This window comes from Alligator sinensis, unplaced genomic scaffold (assembly GCF_000455745.1).
Source record: "Alligator sinensis unplaced genomic scaffold, ASM45574v1 scaffold924_1, whole genome shotgun sequence".
Taxonomy (NCBI): Eukaryota; Metazoa; Chordata; order Crocodylia; family Alligatoridae; genus Alligator; species Alligator sinensis.
In genome coordinates this window covers 693,663-720,948 of record NW_005842370.1, presented here as the reverse complement: position 1 = coordinate 720,948, position 27,286 = coordinate 693,663, and the positions used below count along the sequence as shown (strand labels likewise).

Genomic DNA, 27,286 nt, shown 5'->3' with positions numbered 1-27,286 from the left:
GGGGGGGCTCTTATTAACTCAAGTAGAAATATAGCTATTTAGAGTAAGTCCTTTTTTCTTAAATGTGACAGTGTCTTAGAAGTATTAATATTGTCTCAAACAACGTCAAGGTTGTAGGAGGACTTAAAACCACATAACAAATATGCTCTGCATAAATAGATTTGTCTATTTGTTCTTTCCCTGTCAGGCCAACAAAATGCATCATTTACACAAACATACTTTTATCATATACAAATTATTATGCATTTTAAAAAACTATTAAAATCTAACCTTTCAGGTCTGAGACTAATTTGGTAACCACAGCATTTCCCTCTGACTTTATAGCCTGGCAATAGAACCACTAAAACAGTGAACTTCACCATTAATCTTAACTGGCTTGTAACTGGTGATCATGTAAATTTGAATTCAAGAAGCAATAAAAGTCAAAGCCCCCATCTTGACGTAACTGAAATGTAATTGCAAAAAGGCAGATGGCACAGATTGTACTATTTTCTTTGAGGACTCAAGCAAGCAAAGAGAAAGGGTGGGGCGGGGAGAGGAAGTAAAAATAAATAGCCATATAAAATAAGATGTTGGCAGATACGCCAGCCTACCAGACATATGTATTTAATTTTTTTTTAAACTTTTTAAAGTTTTGAAAATGACATGCAAGTCAGCTAAATTGCAGTATATGAAACACAAGTGTCACCCTTTTCCTTAAGCTATATCAGAAAGGCACTGGAGTGCTGAAGTGCGACAGGGGGCAAACTCCCAGGCCTGATCACAGTGCTGGCCGCCCACCTGTCTTTGCCCAAGCTGCCTGCCTTACTCACCTGCCATGTCTTGTTGTTAAATAATTAAGATGGTAATTACGTGGGAGGCTGCCCTTCAAAAGAGGGAGAGAGGCTTTCCCTGCTGCTCACAAAGCTGCAACACCCCTTAACTGGAGAGTATGCCATTGGTGCTCCGCCACACACTTTCCCCCTTAAAATGACTGCTCAGGGGTGCGTCTCCCAGCTGCCCTCCTTGCAGGCACTTCTCCAGCCTGCTGCAGCCCACACTAAGTAGTGAGTACCTCAATTGTACTCTGCCACATGAAGTAACTCTACTGATTTTCTTTTTATTTTATTTTTTATTGTTACATTTTTCAAAGGGTCTAATTTGAATCTTACGTCCTTGACTTTTTATGATAGCAGTCAGTTGTATTGGAGAGGAAAGAAGCAATTTTTAGAAAGTTAATCATCATTACAATTTTTATGCAGCTCCATAATTTTCATGGGGCTTTGCAGACTTAAAAAAAAGCAAGGTCCTGAAGTATTTTTTCCACCAGCTGAAGTCATGACCTTGTAAATGGGGAGAATAGTGTCCAGACAGGAACCCATGAGCTACAATTTAACCCCTTATGGGCCAAGAACTGGATAGACCTGGTTTACATAATTGCTCCAATTTTTGGCAAATATTTTCTTTTTTATATTTCATGCACCAAACTGAAACTAAGTATTATACCACTTAAGAACATACTGCATTGTTCTGACTGTAAGTCTCCCTCCCCAATTCCTTCTCCCAAGTAGAACCATAAATATCACATTCTACTTATACACAGGATCAGTCCCCTCCCGCCCCACTTCCCAAGCTTGACTTTTTTTCCAAGCCAGCTTTTATTTTATGTTATGTAGTATTTTTAGTTCTTTTGGGCCCTTTCCTTAGTTATTTGATCTGCTGTAGGATTTTGTTATGGGCAACAGCAATTCAAAGCTTTTATCTGTAGTTACCAACTTATAAATCAGGGGAAAAGCTGTTTTACCTAAAATTGAACCTGAAAATCTGGGGTTGATATGTATGTAGAATCAACTTATAATCAGATAATATGGTAAACAGCATCATAATTAAGACTGATTTTATACTGCCCAAACAGAGATGTTATCAATTCAAGGAGAAGAAAAAACCCCAAACTTCTATATTAGATTTTTGAGAAACCAGGTCCTTTCGGTTGTGACTCATTAAGCACATGCTTACTCATCCTATGGAATGAGGCTGGCCATGACAAATAGCAGCTCTCAGTTTCACTGACTTCTCATAAGTAATCTGAGGACAATGTTGTGAATCAAAGCCAGTTTTTTTGGTGCAGGGAGACAGCTATAAAATTAATTCCAGAGAACTGCAGAATTCCTCAGACGAGGTAAGTTTTCACATGGTTTAGCAGCAGAAAATGTTCCTGCAGTGCACTGATATGAGCTATTTAAATATGCATGGAGTTATAATATTGCTGGTGCCTCCCCTGTGGCATACTATAAAGATAACATATTTACTCAGATGAAACAACTGTCTTAGCATCATAGCTATAAATTATTAGCTCCCCACAAAAACTCTCACTATGCATTTTGAGCCAAATTTTCCTCCCACCCTGCCCAAACCAACGTGCAAGTCATCAAGCCTTATCTTATACAAGACAGCATGGCAGATTACTCTTAGCTCATTGGGACAATGGAGTGATAAAGATTACGGAGTAATAAAGACAGTCTTTAAATATCTTAACAGGGATATTATTTTAAATATAAAAAGACAGAATTTTTTTTTGTTTACCTAATATTTTATCATACAGATTTATAAAGCAAACTTTGTGGCATGGATTTAAAGATGGAGAAAAGGAAGAGATTAGAAAAGCTCAGTTAGAGCAAACAAAACACTACAGTAAAGATGAATGTTGCAAGTAGTGATTGAGCTGCCCCACTGCATATCTTCTGAGACACAGGGATCCCTTAAGTCTTGGGTCACACTGAATGAAGGCTCTGGCACCATCTCCCATGTAATTTCACTCTCATGTGATCTAAAGATCAGTATGTTTTGGAAAAGTTCAAGAATTAAGATTCTATAGGGGACAAGTAGGGTATGGTGGACATGGTAATTTTACTGAACCTTTCTGTAGTCTTTGTTACAGCAGCTCGTTAGATGCTACTTATTTTCCATACCTCATGACAATGATAATCTCACATGGGAGTGACCATACTTATTCTACTCATTCTTTCATAGGACGAAGCAAGTTTGGGAAGCATTTATACTTCTTCCCCAAAGGACTTTGTTTTTGTGCTTTGGAGAATGTAATGCCATTACTTCAACCTGTTTAAACATGCTATAGGACATGGTGGCAAGTTCTGATTTGTAGCATCATATCAGTGTGTTGTTGATGCTCAGCTCAGTGCTTCCCCCTGATCTGTGACAGTGCAGCTGCTTTGATTTTCTAGTGGCCTCCTGTAATCGGGATGGGTTAAAAAAGCCAAAAAAGAATGATTTTGCCATCTTATCTTTACATCACTAATAACTCAAGTGACACTGTGCAAAATAGACATCATACAGCAGCAAATGCATAATAAAAACACTTCAAAACTAACAAAAAAAACCAGGAAAAATGAAGACTATCCATATTGAAAACTATCTTGTATAATAGGCTCAGAAGGAACACTATCCAACAAGGAAAGCTGAACACGAGAGGATTAGAAAAGAAAAAGGCAAACTTGTTAAAGAGTACTCCAAATATCTCTGAGGAAACCTGTAAGGTGTTCTACAAGAGCTTCCTGGGTAAGGAAATTATAACACAGTTGCAAGGCAGCACCCTCCAGCTCAGGAGAAGAGAGCTGAAACTCATCCAACCCACTCCAGAGTTCTGCACTTTCAATTCCAGGCAAACAAGGGGGAGATGCTGCAATCACTTGGAAGAGGCAATGCTTGTAGTTTGCAAGGCCCAAATGATTAGTAGCTGTCTTTAGTTGAATGCAAAATGAGAGTTATGATGCAATACTGAAAACCAACTGGAAAGCTTTTTAAGGTAGTTTCAAAACAACTGACTGACAGAAGCTGAGCATGGGATATATAAATTAATCCAGTTGACGGCTTGTTTTTTACTATCACTCTATAGCAGAGATTCTTAACTTGTGTCCAGCCCTTGTGCCATGTGGTAACTGATTATACCCGTTTTCAGCCAGTGTCCCAAAGACTAGCAGCACCTGCAACCCCACCCTATATTAAGAGTGTTTCAGGTTCTGTGTTCTTACAATCAACTAATTATTGATAAAAATCTGTTGCATTTTACTTTGTCGTAGCAATGAGCGCCATAAACTGATGGTTCTGTACAGTGTTAAGAATTTTTTAGTAAGAGAAAGACTGCAGAGACGTGAGAGGATTGGATTTCCAGCTGCAGGCAATGTTTCAGTGGAGATTGATAAAAACTACTTCTCACAGTGGGAGGGCGCTAGATATTGCAGATAAACAAAAAGGAATTATGGGCAAATGCAGAAGGTGACTGACAGATGCTCAGGGATATGAGCATTCTACTGTTTTGATGAAGTACATGGTGTTTTTCTGACCTGTTCAAATAGCTGCCAGAACTTGGGATGTCGAAGTGTACCTCACTTCTTACAGCAAGTTAACAAGTATACAGTTCTCATTTGGTAGTATGCAATTGTTGAATAATTACCTTTCGCACTGAAGCCAAGCGATTCATCATTAAGGATTCTTCTCTGTCATCCTCATCATCCAAATCCAGCATCGGCATACTAAAGCTATCAATAATACTGCAACACCTTGAGTTTTCATCCCTTGGATCAAAAGGATCCACGATTATTGGTTCAGTTCCTTTGATTTCACAACGGCAGAAAGGGCAGCCCTGCCCATCAGACTCCTGTACAAAAAACCCCAAAGATCTTTAGATGCTATTTCTTGTCTAAAATAAGGTCCCTTATAGAACACAAAATACATTTAAGAATAAACTTACTATCTTTTAAAAAGTCTCTACTACAAATTAATTTTAACTGTTAAATTTTAAACAAATCAAAATAATAGATCAGTATCTCAAAATAAGAATTATGAAGACAAGAGGCCTACATTTTGTCTTTTAGGTTCACATTTCAATACCTGTTTACAGGCATATACAAGAGCATCTAAAAAGCAATTCTTGGTAATGTCTGATAGCATTGTTAGCAATCAAAGGAACAGTAGATTTTCCATTTGTTATTTCTACAAAAAATGAAATCAACAACTTCTTATGCATGATTTGCCTCACATCATTTTATTTGATAATACATGTATAAGCACTGCAAGACAGCTTGCCAGATGGCTTTCCAAGAGGCAGATTTTACTCACCTTACCTGAATAATCACATGACTCCATTGATGAGAACAGTAAAAGGAATGGTCCTTTAATAACAGTCTAAACCAGATCACATCTTCAAGAGAAGTAGCAAGAATAATTGGAACCCCCGCCCCTTGCACTGACAGGCATTATACATGTGTGACCACTACTGCATTTTAAGAAGCCTGATCTGAAGCTTCCTAGAAGTTAAAATAAATCTAATTTAAATTTACAAATCATGTCATGACATGTCGGACATATCACTTAGTTTATCAGAGAGTTAGTCAAGAGTCAGTTGTTAATATTAACTTGTAACCAAGGAGAACTATCCTAAAATCTCAAGCAACCTCCATTCACTGTTTTACAGGACAGAAGAGCAGCCCTTATTTTATCTGACAATTGCTTTACTGTTGCCCATGGTATGTCAAGCTTACTACCTTGACTAATGCTTTATAGTCTTATCAATGTAGGCATTGCATTGCCCTCTAGGGCAGACAATAAGTGGTGCTGTCTCATGCCTACCATTATTTTCTCTAGCATTTCCTTTTGCAATCTTCACACTGTATTTAAGTTTGTAGGTGAAAATATTAAACATTAGTTTTAACTTTAGGAAACAAGCAAAGAAATTGGTTACTGAAAACAGTGGAATTGTAAAGATAGTTATTCTTTTATACTCAATTAAAATATATAAACCCACATTTTTTCCCTGCTTTTGAGACAGTATCCCCCCACACAAAATTCTTGATTAACTGGATTGACTTTATTTTAAGGCAACTAGCAGTGTAACTACTAGCCTGGTTTCTCCACCATCTACTAAATTCAGTAGTGGAAAACAGCTTATACTAAATACTCCAACTATTCAAGGGGCAACTTCAAGTCAAACTCTTCAGCAAATGATTACAGGAGAAAGATATTAATAAGCTACAGCAGTAAGTAATCCTAGGTGAATACTACTGGTGAACTTAAGCAAAAAAATTAATATTAAAAATGTATAATGTTGATATTCATGTACACAACAGTTATAAATTCAGCACATATACCTCCATTCAGGGAACTGTTTAAGCATATAGGTATAGGTCCTTTAGTCACAAGTAGTCCCAATTAAATCAATGGGATTAATCATGAGTTTTCAGGTAGTTACATACGTATATGCATGCCCTAAAAATCAAAATCACACATTTTTGGACTGCAACCAACAACAGTAGAAAAACCTAAGCCAAAAAATAAAAAAAAAATTTTGACAAGCTTGAAAAGCAGTTAGTTAAGTAAGAACATTTCTTTGCTATAATATCAACACAAGCAAATATAGCATTCCAAAGAAAGAAAATCAGCTCAGAAAACTAATGAGAGAGATGCACAGCACACTGACTTGTAAATCACTGGCTTGAGTCCATCTCAGTCTGCACTGAACATGGGTTGCCTTTGTGAAATAAATGAAACTAATCTGCTTCATAGTGGACATCTCAAGAGCACAAAAGAAATCACCACAATTGACATCATTGTTGAACACATGAGAAGAGAACCCATAGAACTGCATGGCCAAGGAATGGATTCCATTATAAAGTCTACAGAAAACTCTCCTCAGAGTTCCTTGCACAATGTTAGAAGTAGCTTATTGGAATAGATTTGGATCTACTGAAAGGGCATTACAAGGAGGTCTCCATTTTTCCTGTGCTTTTCCCCCCTCTGGGACTCCCAGTTTACCACTACCTTTCCCAAAACACCAAGCTCTCTCAAATATGTCTAGTAACACAAAAATAAATTGCTCAAAGGAGAGATTTGCATGCTTCAAGCAGTAAGAACTGTAGTGGGAAATGAAAAGAAAGAGGTCTCTACATGGATAAACTTCCACCCCAAGATGCATCCATCTGTATATGCATGTTTGTTGCTATGCTATTTAAAACACTATTTAAAAAAAAAAAACTAAGCAAATTCTAAACTAGGGGCAGCAACAAGAATTACAAACATGTTTATACACATACTCTTACACAGAACACATTTATATGGGGGGGGAGGTGAGGAGGGGAAGACTCATGGGGAAAAATCCTGCACTTTTCTTGTTGTCTTATGAAAAAGTAGTAAACTAAATTGAAAGAGTGAAAGACTGTTGCAAACTGACCTCCATAAAGGTAAATTATCTTGTATCATGTTTAGCATTCTATTCAGATTTGAAGTTGCTTATTCAATTTATTAAGTAACACAGATGTTTCACTATGAGGGGAAAAAAAAGAACTGGAAACCTCTCCTGAGGCATGTCTAATGAGCCATTATGACAGCAATTAAACACTAACCCAATGTCTAATGAGCCATTATGACAGCAATTAAATAATAACCCCCCAGCAGCCTGTAACAACTGACATTGCTACAGTATGTTTCTTCATCCTCATTAATTATACAAAAGTTAAATTTACAAGGGAAGTTTGATGAAACTAAAAATGGAGCTGTTAGAAATGGTTGGGAAATACTAAATCATCGAGCCTGAAATATTGTGGGTTTGATGAACCTGTGCCAGATCCAACATAATGCTGTCCCCTCCCCGCAGCCTACCTCCCCCACAAACCCAGCCTGTATTCCTGGCAGGCAGCCCAGGTCAAGGCACCTGGCATTTTCAGGGCCTGTGCGTGGCTCTAGGGTAGCAAGCCATGCCAGCACTTTCAGGCTCTTTGCCACAGAGCTGGGAGCCTAAAAGTCCTGGCTCTAACCAGAGGGATCCCAAACAGCTGCTCAATGAAACTGATAATCCCGTAATCACAGGTTGTTTCTGAAATGAAATATAGGCCCCCACACCCTGCAGCTGTTCAGTGAATCAGATAGTCAACAGAAGAAACTCTGAGCAAAGGCGAAGCCTGGGCACAGAATACTTCACTGCAGAAGCCCCCGCCCTCCCCCGGTGTCAGTGTTTCTGAAACAGTTTTCTAGAATTTCTCCCTTGTAACTTTTGCAAAATTTTGTTTCATTCAAACCAAACCAAAATTAAAAAAAGATGCTATTACCCTCCAAACAGAAAATCCTGAGTTTTGCTCAGCTTTACTAATGATGAAAGAGAAACCCAGGGCTACCTTTTTACTGAGTTAGCTTGCTATCAACTACCCTTCAGCTAAGAATGACAAAGATAGCAGGTTATGTGTTGATCTCAGGCTGGAGTAAATCAGAAGACTCTACAGGGAAGTTAATGGGGATATGCTGGTCTAAATATCAGTATATAATTGGCACTTCTCTTTTGATTCTTCCTTCTTTCTTTGCAGCTGCATCTGAAAAGTATGCCCCATTGTAGCTACAAGGTTCTTTGGGTAAACCTGATATCTTTTATTAGACCAACTCAAATAGCATTTGAGAACTCCCCTATGGCAGGTGCCGTTTTACTTTCCCCTCCCCTAGATGGAGATAAATTCTATTCTTGTACCCTCCCCAACTCACCCCCCATCCCTCTGACTTAGGGGAAGGTAGGGAGAGGTGGCTGCCAAAGAGGAGGGTGGTGGCCTGTGGTGCAGCTGCGTTGCAAGCATCTGGCCTGTGGCTCTAAAAATTTGAGCTCCACTGATCTTGAATGAGGAATGACTCTCCTCCTTTCCATTTCTCAAGCCAAATTGATTATTCAGGGCACATGTTGAAGTAAAAACAACCGTCCTCTCTTTTTCCAGACAACTGATGTAGGTGCTAGATAAAACTTCCCCAAGTTGTGTCACCTGGAATTCTCACACTTTTTCCTAGCACTTTAATTTCTGTAAGCGAGAGAATGGGGTCAGCTTTCACTGGCATTAAGCCCAACAGACTCCCAATAATGATAAAACACTATGACAGTTGGGATTTTACTTTGTGACCCAGACACTAATCATTAAGAAGCAGTTTGAGATTACAAGTTTGTTTGTTTGGGGGGTTTTTGGCCAGCCACGATCAGGTGGCAATGCTTTGTAACAGGGGTGCAATTGGGACACTTGACTAAATGCTATCCATGGCATTTTGTCCTTTTTTATTTAAGAAAATGGCTCAGAAGGGAACCTTATAAAAAACACCTCATACATCATAAAACTTCAGACGGTCACTAATACAACTTCCAGCTGCTGCCTGGCCTCATATTTTCCTATGCTGAGTGGAAACCACCTGCCCAGTATTCTTCTCCTCCTCATTGGATCTTGCATTTGCAAATGGCTTACAATTAGGAGTCAGCAAATGCAGCCACTAGTAAACATGGCACAGATCCTAAGGACTCCTGTGTAACCTTCCCATGCGCAAGAATTAAGCCCATAAAGAGCATCACCTGTATCTTTTTAAAACAGTACCCTAGGGAATGACATCACTGAAAGCAAGCAAAAGATGAACACAAATGGTAAATGGCAAACCATAAAGACCATAAGGAAAGCCATACTTATTGTCTACAGATTGACCTATGATCGTACCTGCCATGCTGTGAGACAAGAAGTGCACATGAGATGTCCACAAGGCTCGATCTTCACATCTTTATCATTTTCTGCACAGATTTTACAAAGCTGGAAAGTGGATCCCATTTCACAATACAATTCGTACTGTTCCTATAAAGAAAGAAGTTAAAAGTTAGTGCTGCGCTAGTGTGATCAGTACATGGTAAATGTGCTTAAATACTATTTACAGTAATCATTAGACTTCACCCACTCTCCAAATTCTCTTTTCAAAGTAAAGGGCACTATTGTTATAGATCTACTTGATAGTCATAATGAGGTTCTTGAAAATCCTACTTTTTCCTGCTTAAAAGGTTAAGCCATATTATAAATGGCATTATAAGCACTGAATAGTTACGTTTTAAAAAAATATTTTTCCAAGTGCTATGAATAAAATTTACATTTCATGTATTTAAGCTCTCCTACTAACTTTTGTGAGTTTATCCAAATCATAAAAAGGAACAATTATTCACTATCTGCTCTTTCCAATATCAAGTTTTAGGACGATTATTATTTTCCTGAATTACACACTTCAGAAAAATGCAGGGGTGGGGGGTGGAATCTAATTATAAATGCCACTGATAAGATCAACAACACGAAAAAACAGTGGACTGCACAGGTTTATTCGCGACTTTCAGGATTTACATTTATAAACAGTTCTGGGATGCTTTAGCTCCAGAAGTGCAGCTTAGATTTCAGGAAGCTGGTGACCCGATTTTACCCGGTATGGGGTTATTAAAGGGAGATATGTCTTTATCAATCGTTATTTCAGCACAAAGGGAAGAATCCAGCCTTTCTTGGCTGTCATTTAGAAGAAGATAATGAAAAAAGGTCTTGGGTTGGCAGGAAAGAAGAAAAGAATGATTATGAGTAATGCCTAACCAGAGATTTTGATTTTTAGTATGACTCTAGTACTGGTGAAAGTCACTGGATTGACAGCTGTGAGGACACAGTCCTATATTCACAAAAAAGATGCAGTATGTTCTGCACATGTTAAACTGCCCCAATCTGTCCCATGTGGCTCAAATCTCCTATGGAGAGACCACATCTCAGGATGAAAACAGACTCAATCTGCATGGTCTGTTCAATCCTTAATGTCCTAAAACTGCTAACAAGGCTGCCATCTGTGATGGTAGTTTAAGAACATGTCTACACAGCAAAATGTAGGTGTGATTGTAGCTTAATCTAGCTACAGGATATCCTCAATTATCCAAACCCCTCTGGAAAGCATCTGCAGATAAGCCATCTGGAGAGCTGAATTAATTCAATAAGTGAAACAATCAGAAAAACAGAGTAGATGTACAGTGCTATAGTACAGGGCTTCCCAACTGGTGGCCCGCAGGTCACACATGACTCCCTGAAGGGTTAAGCATGTGGAACATGGACCCCAGGCATGGCTGGCACTGCACCCTATGCTGTTGCTCCTGCCACACCAGCCTGGTTTGCTGGGCTCCCCTGCTGTCCTGTGGCTTCTACATCCCCCACCTCTCCACTGGGTGCAGAGCAGCAAAGCAGGAGGGAATGGAGATGGCCAAGTCATGCATACAAGAGGGGTGCAATGCTGTGCATGCAGCAGAGGAAGAAGGTGGACTTCCTGTAGTGCATGCAAGAAAGGCAGGAAGCAGGCTACCTACACAAGAAGCACGGTTGGAGGATGGGCGTGGGTAGCAATACCAGTGAAAATGTGGCAACACTGACTTGGCACTTGCAGGCAACGTCGTACATACCGAAAGTACCTGGAGAGTTTCTACCCTTATTGTTAAAACACATGCTAAGAAACTCAGCATCTGCCATTGCTAGTGTTATTCATGCTACCCTGATTAGGCTAGTACGGCCATTTTTCTATGCAGACATACCCTCAGTAATGAGTGCCCTCATCTACTGGGGAGTGAAGCTCAGGTTTCCATTTCCAGAGGTCACCAAGTAACCTTTGATAAAACTGGAAGGAGTTCATTTTAATCTTTCCTGCTATATTCCCTTTTCTAGAGCAGGGACACACCCCTCCCCCCCTAAGCTGTTTGTACAGTGCTTACCACCATGGGAGCCAGAATCAATTGGGGCTCCTAGGGTCTATCACAATAAAACCAGTAAACAGTATGTGAAACGGAGGTGTAGAAGAATTTTTCACAATTAGTAAAAGCAATGAAGTTTCATAAACAAATCAGACCAGTGGTGCCCAACTTCTCAGAGCCCACAAGCCCACTCTGACACACAGAGCTGCATCTGGCTTTGGGGCTACCCACAAATCCAGAAATTTGGTGGCAGGATGAAAAGCAGCACTGTTAACTGCCACAGCTCTGGGAGCCATGGCAACTAATGCTGTCACTGCTCCCTCACCACCAAATACTGGACCCACTGGTAGCCCCACAGACCAAATCTTGGTCACCACCCCAAAGTTAGACTACAGCAGTTTTTTTAATACTAAAAAAACCTGAAGGTTAAAATATTCAGGAAACATGGTATAAAACAGGAGTCTGAGACCAAGAGCAACAGGCAGGCAGAACAAAGTACTGGGGGAATCTAAACAGTAAGGAATATAACCCAGATTATGAGACTGTAGCACATGTGCACTAGGAGTAGGTATGATGATGCCCCACAAAGGAGTCACCTGAAACAACATGATTTGGAAGGAAGTTCTACACTATCCTTGTCATAGCTATACCACCCACAGGACTGCTCTAAACTCTAACCGTTAAGCATAACTCACATGATCACCAGAGTACAGGCAGTTTATCTGCTGCTCACTCCCAACAGCAGAACACAGCAGGGTACTCTGGGTTTATGCTTTTTAAGAATTCCTTCATTCCAGAGCTACAACATCAAATGGTTAAAGGCAGTCTTTCAGCTACCAGAGAAGAAAGACCTAACAAGTTGATGGGTCTTTCTTCCAGTCCCAGTAGAAGAATGCGCCACAGTGTAATCTAAGGAGTTGCAGGTGGACTGAAATTTCTTCCACTTGTGTTGAAAAAGTCACTCAGACATTTTCTGATAGCTAGATTTCAATCTACCCAATTTAAAATCTCAAACCCTTTATTTCAAAATCAAACCCATTTGTATCCTGGAAGGTTTTCTCCCTCTAATTTCAAATATCTTGAGATAGGTATCATGTCATTACTTAGCTGAACTACAGAGACATTTTAATTTTTCCTTGTAAGTCAAGCCACACTACCTAAATCATTCCTGTGGCTTCCCCCTTTTCCACCAGTTTGCCCATCATGCACACAAGAGAAATAAGAGATGTAATAGGAAATGGTGACCGAATGGCAACATCAGTATTTTTTTTTCTTCTGCACTGTCAGCAAGCTATACAATTGCATATTCAGACTTCAAAAGCACCACACCAAAAAACTTATTTCCCTAGCTGGACTTCACTATAATATATAAATAAATAATACATAAATAAATTAAATTAAATCTGCACAAACCTTCAATATGTACTGCAGAAAATATTTTGGAACAGCAAAAATATGTTCTTCCCCAAGAAGGCCTAAAATGGACACACCTTTCCTAGAATCCTCCTCTGCATTAGCTTTAGGAGTTACAGCTTACCATCTTGATTATCAAAGTCTTTTTTGTCCATGGCATATTTAACTCATGAATCTCTTCAATATGAGTAAAGGCTTACAGCTGCCTAAAGGGGCATAACGTAAGTGATGATGTTGTATTAACTTGTAACCTGTAACATACCTGTGTAACTTTTATATGATCATGTGGCATGGGTTCACACAATCCTGTCAGATCAGGATTATAACTTCGTCCATCTGGGTACAGATAGCTAAAATACAAAATAAGTTATTAGTAGTACAGTATTTATTTTCCCCACAGCTTTCATAGCTAACAAAAATCTTTGAAACATTGCACAGCAAACATGGTAATAACAGATAATGGTTAAAACACTTCTATATCTGTCGTGCACTTCCTTGTCTCCATTTCTTGGGGCAACTTCTTTTCACAGTTTGATAAATAAAATATTCACCAAACCATTCTGGGGACATGCACATAATGAGGTATACATTGTTACTGATCATTGGTCAACTCAAAAATTTTGTAAAATGGCAGTTGGTCAAACACAATTAAATTATACTAAGTTATCCATAACACTTATTTCTGGATATACAGAGGGGTTTGTACACAGCCTCACAGACTTTAATACCACCTGCACACTTGAGTGACTCACTGTGATGCAGCTAAGAATTGAGCAAAATGGAGAATTCAGCAGATGTAATAGCAGAAAAGAATACTGTGCTACTATTTTGTGTGTGTCTACATAAAAAGGAAGCTGCATTTAGAATCTAGGACAAGGGCTTGAACTTTAAACATAGAATAGATAGGACTATTAAGCTACTAAACTATTTGGGTGAAGAAAAATCACTCACGATATTATGGAAAGACCAGCTGCATCTCTATAGTTTGTTCAGATGCATTTTCCACCAAAGCCAGGAATTTAATTTTTTTGTAAGTGACTCTTCTTTTTAGGTACAATGTGAGGTAGATTAAAAAGAAAACTAACTCATCTTAAAAAAATACTTTAATCTGATTTGGGATCATAAGTCTTAAAATGGATTAATACTAATTGTGTAGTTACTTTATGGTGCCATTAAAGAACAGAATTTAGGCTGTGTGCACCAAACCTGTATTGCCAGGGATGGCAGGCCTAAACTTGCTTTAGGCCAGACCACGGGGCTCCTTGTGGGCCAGAAATGGGGTAGTAGCATCAGGGCTGGTGGGGCAAGCTGCCACTCACTGTGGCAATAGCCATGAGCTAAGCAATCACAGAGTGCAGGCCATGTACCCAACTACCCTAGTCTGCCAAACCACATGGAGCAGCTCTGTGGGCCAGATCTGGCCCACTATCTGTATGTTTAACATCTGCCATAATGTATCTAATGTACTTAACATTGATCTGAAGTCTAACATTCGAATTTCAGATACTCGGCTATATTCCTCTAACATACATTTCAATAAACCTGATGAGGGTAGTCTCAATTTCAACTCCACTTTACTGTAGTTCTGGTCTAGGAATATTATAACAGCAAGTGCAATAGGTATGCTTAGTCTCACAGGGCAACAATCCTGACATGGTAGAGAGAGAAACTGCTATGAACTTCTAAATTAACCTTTTCAGAATACAGGGTTCTAGATTGTAGCCGTGTTGGTCTAAGGACATAGGAAGACAAGGTTCTTTGGGTGAATCTGATATCTATTATTAGATCAACTTAAATTGTTGGAAAGAAAATTTAAGCAAGCTTTCGAGTTTTAAAACCGTTTGTCAGGCTGAGGAGGTATCTGCAGTTGGTGTGTGCTCTTTGTGGATGGAATGAAAAGTAAAGAAGCCAGAGGCTGGGCTGGTATGCATACAAGACAGGCAGTCAGTGAAGATGTAAACTGAGGAGTCAGTGAGTGACAGGCTGGGTGGGAAGAACAGATACTTCCTCAGCCTGAAAAAGGATTTTTAAAACCAAAGGCTTTCTTAAAATTTTTTTCCAACTATTTAAGCTGGTCTAATAAAAAGGTATCAGATTCACCCAAAGAACCTTGTCTGCCTTTTTAGAATAAGGTTTTCGAGTTAAAGTAGAAATCTTTTAATACTAAAATGAACCCAAAACTGTTAACAGACGCTCACTAAAAGTAGCAAAGTAACTCAATAAAAATGGCACTTGCCATTTAGTATCAACGTACTTAGAAAAAAATGACAGCTTTGCACAAACAGCTTCATAAAAAGCAAGCTTCTAAAATGCTTTTTCTTGAAACACAGATGTTTGTTTACACACACACACACACACTTTGTAATAACTACTGAAAACCTGAGGTTTTTTAGCTTACGAAACACATTGTCTGGTATTGGGCACAGAAGCAACTAGCAGAACTAATTGCTTGATCAGCTTAAGTGAACTTGTGACTCTTATATTAGACAAAATCTAAGTGACAACTCCCCAGTCTCATTTTGTTGGAATTTATTTGCCATGAAATATGGTTAACTTTGGTTAACGGAATTATTTTGAAACAAGTGTTTTATAGATTGATGTAAGTGATGGTCATGAATTTCCAAATTAATTCAAACACTATATCATATATTGCTTCTAACATTTTATAGCATATTCTGATGCTTCAGATTAGTAATTAGAAAAGCAATTAATCAATACTTTATACTTAAAACGAAGGCATTCATTTATACTTACAATCCTTCCCGGCTGCCATCAATTAGAGCTTGAAATAAAGGCTTATTATGAGGTATAGTCTGCAAAATGTTCCCATCACCAGTTACATATCCAATGGCCCACTGTCCCAGTCGAGTGCAACTCAGCCTGAAAATATAGCTAGAGGAAAATGGAATAAGAGAAAAGTCAATTCTAACCACAATCTGGCAAAATATGTAAAGGGAAGAAGGATGACCCAATGGTAAAGGCACTGAGTTAGGGCTCAGATCTGTACCATGTTCTCAGCTATGCTACACACTTCTTTGGATAAATTACTCACTTTCGTGCTCAGTTCATCACATGCAAAATGGAAATAAATAATTGTTCTTTTATCTCCATGTTTTGCCTATCTTGTCTGCTTAGGATCCAATTTTAAGAACTCTCGCATTCTTGAACAATATGAATATTTGCACTGCATAAATGTGAGCTTGTCAGAGCCCTGTTAGCTTCTCATAGCAATGATCAGTTATATATATTTTGTAGCATGACACCCCTGCATTAAGAGCGGGGGAGGGACAGAGGGAAGGGAGAGGACACAATAACCTAGAGGTGGGCAAAATGTAACCCGCGGGCCAGATGTGGCCTGCCAGGCAATTCTATCTGGCCCGTGAGGCCCCTAAAAAATTTGGAAAATGAATATTTATCTGTCCCTGGCTGCTGTCATGAGTTTTGCCAAAACTCAGTAAGCAGCCCTCCGCCCGAAATAATTGACCACTCCTGGCTTAGATGGTAGCATTTTCCCATAATGATGATGATGATAACAATAATAATAGTAGTACTTAAAAAACAGATGCTGAAAATAATTTGATTAAGAAAAATCTTCCTAAAAATCCAGAAAAAAAATTAGAAATAAGACCATGTATAAAAAAGAAGAAAAATGTTTTTTACATTATTCAAAACGTTAGTAACATTGGTTGTTGTTATTGCATTCCAATACATATAAACATCACTGAGTAGCAGAGTTTTCTAATTATAACCTGCAATTTAGAGACTCATGATACATTACACCTCAGGAAAACATGCACAGCAAAACTCAAAATTATGTAAAATTACTTTTTAAAACAAATTGAATTAAATATAATACTATTTGAACTTTCTTTAGAAATATATGTAGGTACTTCTGTATAGTTAGAGTAGCTATTGGGGTGTGTGCGTGTAGGGGGTATTTATGAAGGTGTGGATGGGGGTGTGGGTATGGGACTATGTAGGGCTTGGGGGGGCTGTGAAGGGGTGTGGTATGTGGGGTGTTTGTAGGTGGGTGTGCTCCCCCCCACATGGTGCGCAGCCTCCACCACTGGTGGCTCAGCACCAGCAAGCACTGGGTGCTCGTGGTCACAACAAGCAGAGCTTCTGGCAGCATGCACCTCCAGCTGAGTCTCAGGGCCTGCACATGCTGCTACAAAGTCAGTCTGGTCCACTGGTGCAACCCTTTGTACCAGACCAGGCTGGTTCTGTACCAGCCTATGCGGCTCACAGCACTGCAGGCAGGAGGTGCACACCAAATCGAGCCAGCCAGGCTCTGTGGCTCCATGTGCAGCTTTCCTCTGGCACGCTGGAAGCCACATATGGAGGCATGGATCTGGCTGGCCCAGCCCAATGGAGTTAAAGTAACTCCACTGGGCTGGAAGCTGTGCGCTATCAGGCCAGAAGAGCTCAGTGCCTCAGTGTGAGGCTTCTAGCACTCCAGTGCCAAGCCGCATGTGAAAACAAGCATGAACCCACCTAGCCCAATGGCATGCGACTCCGTGCCTCCATGTGTAGCTTCCTGCCTGGCCCGATGGTGTGTAGCTCCTGGTCCACATGCCATCAGACCCAGCTGGCCCTCCATGTGGGGCTTTCAGCACTCCAGCGGGAAGATACACATGGGGGCATGGAGCCGTTCACCATTAGGCCGGGAGGACTCCATGCCTCCACGTGAGGTTTGCCACTGAAGTGCTTGAAACCCCATGTGGAGGCACTGAACAGATGCGGTCCATACCGTTACCAGATTTGCCCATCCCTTTGGGGTACACATTTATTAAGGGTATGTTTCTGGGGTGCTGTAATTCTATCAATGTGCTCCTTGTGTCACTTGTGTTTCTATATGGAGCTGCGTCTCTCGCGCAAGTTTTCACCCACAACGGAGCTAGCTTGCAGGGTTTAGTTTCAATGGGGCTTGGTTTCTCCAGCTACTAAATCGAACACATACACCAAGGGCGGGCAATTATTTCAGGCGGAGGGCCGCTTACTGAGTTTTGGCAAGCCATCAAGGGCTGCATGACAGGCAGCCAGGGGCAGATAAATATTCATTTTCTACGTTTCTTAGGGGCCCCACGAGCCAGATAGAATGACCTGGTGGGCCACATCCAACCCACGGGCCACATTTTGCCCACCCCTGATCCAAGCTGGCTTGACAAAGGCACTTCACGTAACCAAAAATTCAAAAACACAGAATATGTACAGCCAAACACCCTTCTCTTCTCAAACAGAAAAATTATATTAGAAAATAACCTGGAAACATTTTCTATTGGAACAATAGGGTGCGAGGTAGAAAAATGATTTAATGAAAAATTCTTCTAAAAAAAGTGGCCTAACTGAAAAATCCCAACAAGCTGTAGCATTTTAAATAGTAGGCTTTAAAAAAAAATAGTTATCAGAGTTTCTGCTGTTACACCAGGCTGCCATCTGCTTCATCTAGAAGTAGCTGAAGTTCAGTCAGGTTGTAAGTGCCATGCACATAAACACTGCACAAGAAAATTGATAGGAAAAATATGGGAAAGAATACCAAAATGTATTTATTTTTCCCTTACTGAAAATCATAGAACCTTCAGTATCAGGTGACAGCCTAGATTTTAAAACTTCATCCAGGAAACCCACCCATGTTAAGATGACAAAAACACTCAGTTTTGTAGCATGAAATATCTTTGCTTAATTAAGTCTAAGTTGTATTTCCTTCCTGTGAAGTCCTGGCTTCACTGAAATTAAATTAATGACAAAGCTCACACAGACTTCAGTGGGTTCAAGATTTTACTCTGTAAATAATTTGATCCTATTTATTTAAACAAAAGCATTGTCGTTTCCAGGGCTTCTTAAAGAAAATAAACTAGCAATTTTTGCTTTACATGAGTCATTTCACCTTGTCAGGTCCATCATATCAATGAAGTAAAACTTCCCTCCTGATATCAGACAGAAAGAGAAAAGCTGATGTTAAAATTAACTCAGCCTAACAAGGAACAGTTCTGGATAAGATTCTCCTAGCACAATTTTACTTTAACTCCAGAAACAGGATGATTAAAAAAAAAAAAAATCAAAATAAGCTACAGTGCGCTACTCTCAAAAATCACCCTGATCTCTTTATTTAGATTTTGTTGCATGTTAATGGGATTGAGAACAGTATTGACATCCTGTTGACAAAGTAGTTTATAGGACAGGTAACCTAAAACAAAACCAACCTTATATCTTAAGAGCAGAAAGCCCTGTATTAATTTAATTTACTTTTCTCATGATATTTTTGCACTCTGTCACCACTTTCAAAAAAGCAAGTTTAAGTTAGATTTAACTGTGCACCTGCAGTGTTAGGATTCTAAACATTAGTGCATAAGACATGAGAAGCAGAAAATGAAACCGACTAGAAAATAAATGAACAAGAATGAAACTGCCTAGACCTAATGAAGGGGAAAGAAAGTAGGACAGCATGAACTGTGGAAATTGGAGGCATAAATGGTAAAAGTTCAGTCTGAATTATTTAGTATAGATGGTAAGGCACACAGAGGTTATTTTAAAAAAACGACATGAGTATGTCATAATTTTTAATCAAACAGCCTTCTTTTTGATACCTATAACCTCCTGATACAAAGTCACAACTGATAAAGTTGGTATATGCATTAAACAGCAATATTAACTGCTCATTATAATATGCAAAAAAGTCTGATTAAAAAGTTATTTTTTCCTGTAATTGATGCCAACTAATCATATCTTGGGAAGCAAGTTTCTTTAAAGAAATCTCTTTTTATATAACACTTTTTCAGCTAAGTGAAAAAAAAATAAATGGACAAAACACTAGTTAGTTCACTTTTGTTCTCCTAGCTATTTGTAATTGGTTTGATTTATTGATTTTATGAACTTGTACAAAATTGTTTGGTTCGCAATGCTAGAGGAATGTTTTAATTATAGAAATAATAGACCTTAGTCACAAAATTTGAATGCAGACATGAAAAACCCAGATGTCAGTGGTTTTGAATCTGGATGAGCATTTTTTAAATCTGAATGTTGTGCCTAAAACTACTTTTCAGTGTGCCTTCAATTAATCTGAAAAGGAATTAAGGAGTTCTTTACAAATTAATCTGAAAATATGGAAAATACAGTGTAATAGTAAGCCTGATTATTAAGAATTCTGTTCGAGTTTTCCTTCACTAGGTACAAAATCAAAATACCACTGACTTGAGACAGGTGCAGGACCACTCAGAGTTCCAATTCCTGATTTTATTACAAGTCTCATCTGGCATTTTCTATACAATCTGAACTCCTGAGGTTGGGTGGATCTCAGGACTATATTTGCTCAAAAAAAAAGCCTCTTTGCTGCCCTAGTGAGTGTTGAAAAGAAGCGTGGTAGCTTGACTTAGAATTTTGGGGTGCTTTCAATTTGCATTCCTGTTTGGAAAAAGCAGTTTGATTTTGGCTTCAACAACAGTTTGTCACTGAATATATATCTACATGCATGAATACATACATCAGTATATAACACCTACATCAGTATATAAAAGAAATATACTGCTAATCTTGGTTTATATCTGAGAAAAATATAAAAACAATTCTCTGTATGCATGTCTGCATATATATATAAATGATATCTTAAAAACCAATCAGCTTGACTTTGACATGGAAAGAAAAGTTGTCAGCTAATTAAGTTACAAATTCATTCCCCCAGTACCACATAACTGGCATATGACCTAATAGTGTGGATGCAGTGAATTATTTAGTTTTAGAAGAAGTAAGTTATTTTGGAAAGCAGTGATCAACAAAACCTTACCTCCCCGGTTTAGTGCTGTATTTCTGTAACCTTGCTTTGACTTCATCATAGGTTAGGAATGCCATATAACCAGGATGCGTCACAGCTAAAAAGTTCCAGTTTCTTAAGATTGAACCCCAAGGCTAAAAAAGAAAGCATAAATAATTAAATGATAAATCCAATCAGTTATGAGTCTGTTCCACTTAAAAAAACAAAACAAAACAAAACAACCCTTACTCCTCTCAAACACTGAAACTTTTCAAGTTAAAACATACATGTGTGACACTATAGCTGTGCACGGTCTGCATTATGCAGACTTTCAAGTGTGCTTAATGTCCTGCAGCATGAAGCTGTCCTTCAATGGAACCATTCAAAGTATATCAAGATAAGCAATCACCCAAGACCAAGAGCAAAGAGATCCTGGATGACTTCACTAGGACTACCCATAGTATTAAGTGTACTGACTAGGGCTGTGCGAAGCTTTGGTCACCGATTCGATTCAGAGGAGAGTCAGCCTGATTCGGCAGCTGAATCTCCAAATTCGAATCGAATCAGGAGACCCATTAATCTCTCCGAATTGAATTGGAAGCCTCCGATTTGATTTGGAGAGATTCAGCGATTTGGCCATAGACCCAGCTTTATATGTTTTTTCTACATACCTTGAGGTACCAGGCACAACTCGTGAACACCGAGATGGTGAGACAGATGGAGCATCCCACGGGAGCACAGTTGGGTGGCGGGGTGCACCGTATGCTTGGCGGTGGAGCCAGAAGTGGACCAGAAGTACTTCCAGTCCGCCGCTGAGCACATGGGGGACCCCTCTGCGCTCCGGTGGGATGCTCCATTGGCCCCACCATGTCAATGTTCATGAGCCACACCTGGTACCTCAAGCCACGTAGAAAAAAAACCCAAACAAACCATAAAGCTGTGTCTATGGCTAAATCTCTGATTCTCTAAATCACAATCAAATCTTCACATTCAGATTCAGCCGAATCAAAATTGGGACAGTGATCCAAATCAGCGAATTGAATCACTGTCCCCCGAATCAGGCTGAATCAAAATCCAAATCCAATACTGCCTGCTTTGCACATCCCTAGTACTGACTGATAAGTGTCTGCAGAATCAAACCCCAACATAGTGTCAGAGCTGTCTCATGAAAAATGAAAGGTTAGTATAGACACAGCAAAGAAACATGGCATAACTTTAGTTTTCCATTAGCAATAACATGACATTTGCCACCACTGCAGTATTTACTCTGCTTTGTCTTCAATATGTTCCCTCGCTGTGCACCACCCTTGACTATTCAGAGAATAAGCTCTTCAGAACAGGAACCATCTACTCATTACATTATGCTTGTACAGTACCTAATACAATGAGGCCCCCCAGTCCTAGGAGGCCCTCAGTCATTACCCTAATAAACTTAATAATGGACTAAATCTAGTAATGCAATGATTTGACTTGATACCCATGTATTATTCCATATCTCTTGATCCTGTCACTTGCCATGCCAGCATAAATGTCCAGGAAATAAGATGGATAGTAACACTATGGCTTGAGGGAAGGAATGAATCATCATGGCAACCACTGCTACAAACAGTTGGCAGTGAAACGCACCCAACGTGTCAGGCTGTTACCTCAATCAAAGCAAAAAAATCCTTTACCCTAAAATAATATGTGGTTTAGGTATTTAAAAAAACCCAACCAAACAGTAAATATTCAACACCAACATCTGGAAATACAGAATATTGCCACTACATGGTTATAAAGAGAGAGGGGAGTTTAGGGATAGAGATATGAAATAAAACACACAGAACTTGAGCCTCTCATGTCAGTACTCTCGTATCATGCAAGTTCCATTTACCTTAGGACATTTTTTGAAGACCAGTGAAATGGAGATAAAATGTGCTCATTCTGAAGGTTATATAATAACTATTCTTCAAGACCCCTGTTCAAGATTCAGAACAAATCTTACAGGCAAAAATCTAACCTCCAAATATTTAAACAAAAGAAAAATATTAACAAAACAAAACATTTCTATGAAGAACTTTTCACACTGAATAGTCAAGACCAAATTATGGATATTTAACAAAGTGGCCTAAGACAGCTAGAGTGTTTTCATTTTACATTTGAAAGAATTTATCACATTTGCACAAACAGCTTGTGTAAGAGAAATGCAAAATGTAAAAGAAAGAGAGAGAAAAGGCGTAGTTTTTCTGACTGAACATACCTCCCTATTTCTTCACGGTCAGGGACAACAGAATAATATGTACTGATCTTGAGTGCTATCATGCTTAACCAAAACCAGAATGTTATTTGCATTAAATATGAGGAAGAAGAACTTCTCGCTTTTTACCAAGCCACTGCTCATCAAAATTAGTGCTTTTATTTGCAAAAAGTGTTCTGTTCATCTATGTTTATGAGGTATAGGTTGTAACCGTGTTGGTCTAAGGACATAGGCAAACAAGGTTCTTTGGGTAAATCTGATATCTTTTATTAGACCAACTCAAATAATTGGAAAAATTCTTCTTTGCAAGGTTTCGGGCAACACATACCCTTCATCAGGCTGAGGAAGCATCTGCAGTTGGTCTGTTCTGTTCCCGGATGTTCATCTATGTGCTATTATACCACTAATTTTAAACAAAACTGAATCATAGATAAAAAAAGATTATAAAAAAAAAGTCAGTACTGTAAAAGTATGTTTGATTGCCATGACACAAAGCCTATTGTAGCAAGTGATTTAAAAAGAAAAATCACCCACTACTAGAATTTGTACACACATTTATTGGTTAGTCATATCTGGCAAATGACTATATGGTACACATTCTCCACTAGTTGATGATCTCCCTGGAATAGTTGTGCCCAACATTATAGCCCCATAGGCCACATGAATGACATGTGGTCAGTCCATGGGCTGGAACCCACATACCCAGACCCATCTGTACACTGGAGTGATCTAGCATGCAGGGCTATGTGATTTAGCCCAGACGTCTCCCCACAGGTGTGAAAATGTGGCAGCAGGAGAGTGGCTATTAATACTGCCACCACTCCCTTGCCACCAATTTTCCAGAGCCTTGGGGAAGCTCATGGACTGGATGATATAGGTCCGCAGGCTCAATCTGGTTCACACATCTAAGGTGGAGCACCTTGTCCTACAAGATGAGTTTATTGCTGTACCAAAAAGAAAAAATAAAAGATTTGGCAATAAAAAAGAATATTGATAAACAAAATTTACTGGCATCACCGCTTGGACACATGCTCACAATAATATGGAAGTTGAAGTTACCGCGGGGAAAAAGCATTTGCACATTTGTTTTTCCATGTAAATACCTTTTATACAAAAAGACTATGCAGAGATGGATCTGTCTATAATGATTAGATGAAGTCCCTGTGTTTTTAAAATATTAAAATTCAACTATTCCAACTACAGCTTTGGTAATAGAAAGCCTGCATTTATAGCAATGTTGATCCATGTAGAAAAACAACAACTTCACTTATCAAAGGCTATTTAAAAACATATGCCACAGAAATACAGAAGTTAAACTGTATCTTAAAAATTTGGGGGAAGGAAGTGCTGCTACAATTGCTACAGATTCTTTGCTACTGTACTATCTAGTCAGTGGACCTACACAGATATACACCAGCTGGTAACATGCCTCTAAATCTGGTTAGCAAGATTTCTCTACTTGTTTTAAAGGGTTTCTCTTTAAATTAAAATGTTAATCCTAACCACTCTCTACATCTTACATAATCAGTCCTGCTAATCCTCTTCAGCACCGACAATGGTACTGAAACATAGCAGCAATGCTCTGACAACACAGTAAATATGGAAACTAACAGAATCAGATATTTGATGGTTTATGACTCAAGGACAATAAAACCAAGTTCTAACTGCCATCCTTAAGTCTGCAGTGTAGAGCAAGCTATAAGACCCCCACAGAGTCCAAACAAAATGCCTGCCCTTTCTATTTTATGTTTAATATAGAGAATAAAAGAGTAACAAGGCATGTTTGTTGCACAGAGAAAAAAAAGAAGGGCTTCCCTAAAAGAAATAACCATACAGCTTTCCAAACCACATTTAGTTAGTATTGTTGTTAGTTGGATTGTTCCTTTTTTGACTTTCTAGCAATCAACTACCAAACCAAGATTTGAGTCTTAAAAAAAACAGCCTAGGTCAGGGGTAGGCAACGTTTTCTGGCAGGGAACAGAATGACCCAGCTCAGGTCTGATGTGGGTAGACACTACCACTTCCCCCTGCTTCCTAGCTGTGGTGCAGATCAGACAGACTGCCCTTCCACCGCGCCCATGTGTGGCTACCCCCTCCACCAAAGCTCCAGGTGCTTGGCTGCTGCACTGTGCCAAATGCCACCAGACTGCAGGTGACAAGTTGCCAACCACTTGGCTAGACCACAGGGACACAAACCAGCTATCATTAGTCAAGCAAAGGCAAGGGTTTACAAGCATATCAGCTGCTCTATGATAACCACCCATGTATATACTCTTACCCACAGTGAATGAAAGCTGTCTTGGGGGAAGCTTGGCCCTCAGTGGAAGCTTCTTACTGAAGGAGCAATAAACTAGAAGAGCTTTTATTTACCACAGGTAAGAGTGGCCAAAGGAGTAGCTGATGTGTTGTAAGTACCTCACTTATGGCACAGTAACTTCCATGCATGCCCATAGCCCGTTTCAAAATTTTCAAGAGAATTATCTGCTGAAAAGGAAAAATTCTTGGTTTACAAAAGAAGTTGATCCAAATCAGGTAAAACTCAGCTGTTTTGATTATATTCAGCCATTAAGTGTTTTGTTAACTCAAACTCCATACAGAAATGAAATTCCTCAGGAGATGCATAACCATACAAGTGAGAGATCTGAGTAAAATGTTGACACAAACTGGCTGCATATCCTTTTAGTTTTTGCAAATAAATAATGTTTAAGAAATGCATAAAATAAATGTTAGTCAATTATTCATTTAGTGATCTCTATGAGAAAGTAAAAAGGCTTTGCTTTGACATTCTACAACTTGGCGAGTTCACATTAAAAAAACCCCACAGTGAATAATTTTTAAGGCTTCAATTAAACAGAGGGGGGAATCAAATTCAGAACTTAAAAACTTTGACAGAGATATGACTTTTTCTAGAAGATAAAACAAGAAAAGATCAGGGACCCAACTTCTGCACACTATATAAACTAACCACCTCCACAACTCACCTTTGATCCAATTTTGTAAATGTCTATAATTTCAGTAAAAACTAAACTAAAATACCAAACATGTACATGATGATACATTCTGAGTGTGGGTGTTGGACAAAAAAAAAAGCAAAATAAATTTGGAATTAAATTTCACCTTTTAAGCAAATTTCTGATAACAAATTATGCAAACGTCACATGTTGTCAATGTATATTTTAGAAAAAGGAAAAGATAGTTAATGCCCAAGTAAATGACAAGATAATCATTTCTGGGAAATAATTTCTTATCCACCATGGAGAAACCAAAGTGAAGAATCTTAATAATCTACAAGAACAAATACAGCTCCAGAATTTAAATGGTTTCCCCGTTTAGGTATTATAACATGGAATGGGCATGCTCTGATAAAAGGCATGTAGCCCAGGTACCAAAAAAAAAATGTGCATCTCAAACTTCCACAATAACTCAGTAATTCTACAGTTACTAAGAGGCTGTAACCACCTCTTTCCATTTCTCCCAAAGACAACATTTCATTAAACTTCAAAAGTAAAAGAATCAGGTCTGTATTTAACATAGAATCATTTATATGCAATGCTGTATGCATGCACATGTGTATGTGTACACACAAAGATATACATTGTATTCAAACACACATACCAAGAAACTCTAAAGTGTAACACACGTACTTTTAAAATATTTGGAACCTCTATTTCGAGAGATGCATCTGGGAAAAAAAATACTGAACCGTCACACCAATGACATGGTAACTATGTGCATTAATTACGCACACATTGTTTCATCAGAGTAGTTTTTCAAACTCTGGGCCATGATGCCCACACACGTGTACTTCCTTCCATGCGTGTTCAAGTTGCTCATGATTTTTCAACTACCTGGATTTGGTTGACCTCCTGGGGAACAGACTCATAAAATTTAAAGTCTTTTATAAATGTGGAATATTTTAAAATCTTACCTGAAATAGTCTAGTGAAGATATCAAATTCAAAAACTGAAATGTAATCATTGCAGGTCAAGTCAATGGTAGACTTCAGAGCCATTGCTTCCAAACCAGAGCTTATCTGATGAACCTCATGAAGGCACTGCCTGAACACTTTCCATGGCACTATAGTTCTGAGAGGGGGAAAAAATTTTTTAGAAAAATCTCACATTTAAAACATCATCTTATATAGGCAGCGTAATTCAAGCTTGAAATTAACATAATTATATTTGATATCATTGCAAAAACTAAAAACTTTAATTTTCTGAAAGGATTCCAACAAATGCCAGTACATCTTGCTTTCCATTAAAATGATGCTGTTAAACAAACTGTCTCATTTATTTTAGGATGTTAAATATTCAAGCCAATTTAATCTCCAACAATGGGCAATTTTAAGTGAAAACTATGC

The 27,286-nt window shown here is 38.8% G+C and overlaps 1 protein-coding gene across 2 annotated transcripts in view; it reads right to left on the bottom strand.

Moving 5' to 3' along the window:
- CBLB (Cbl proto-oncogene B) overlaps positions 1-27,286 on the bottom strand; it is a 187,650-nt gene that overhangs the window by 50,001 nt on the left and 110,363 nt on the right. For both annotated transcript variants that reach the window (XM_006029288.2, XM_025210744.1), the window contains exons 5-10: positions 26,855-27,011; positions 20,724-20,845; positions 15,698-15,835; positions 13,206-13,293; positions 9,501-9,632; positions 4,451-4,654 (exon numbers count right to left, since the gene is read on the bottom strand). In XM_006029288.2, coding sequence (XP_006029350.1) covers positions 4,451-4,654; positions 9,501-9,632; positions 13,206-13,293; positions 15,698-15,835; positions 20,724-20,845; positions 26,855-27,011 — 841 coding nt within the window. The remainder of the gene's footprint in view (positions 1-4,450; positions 4,655-9,500; positions 9,633-13,205; positions 13,294-15,697; positions 15,836-20,723; positions 20,846-26,854; positions 27,012-27,286) is intronic.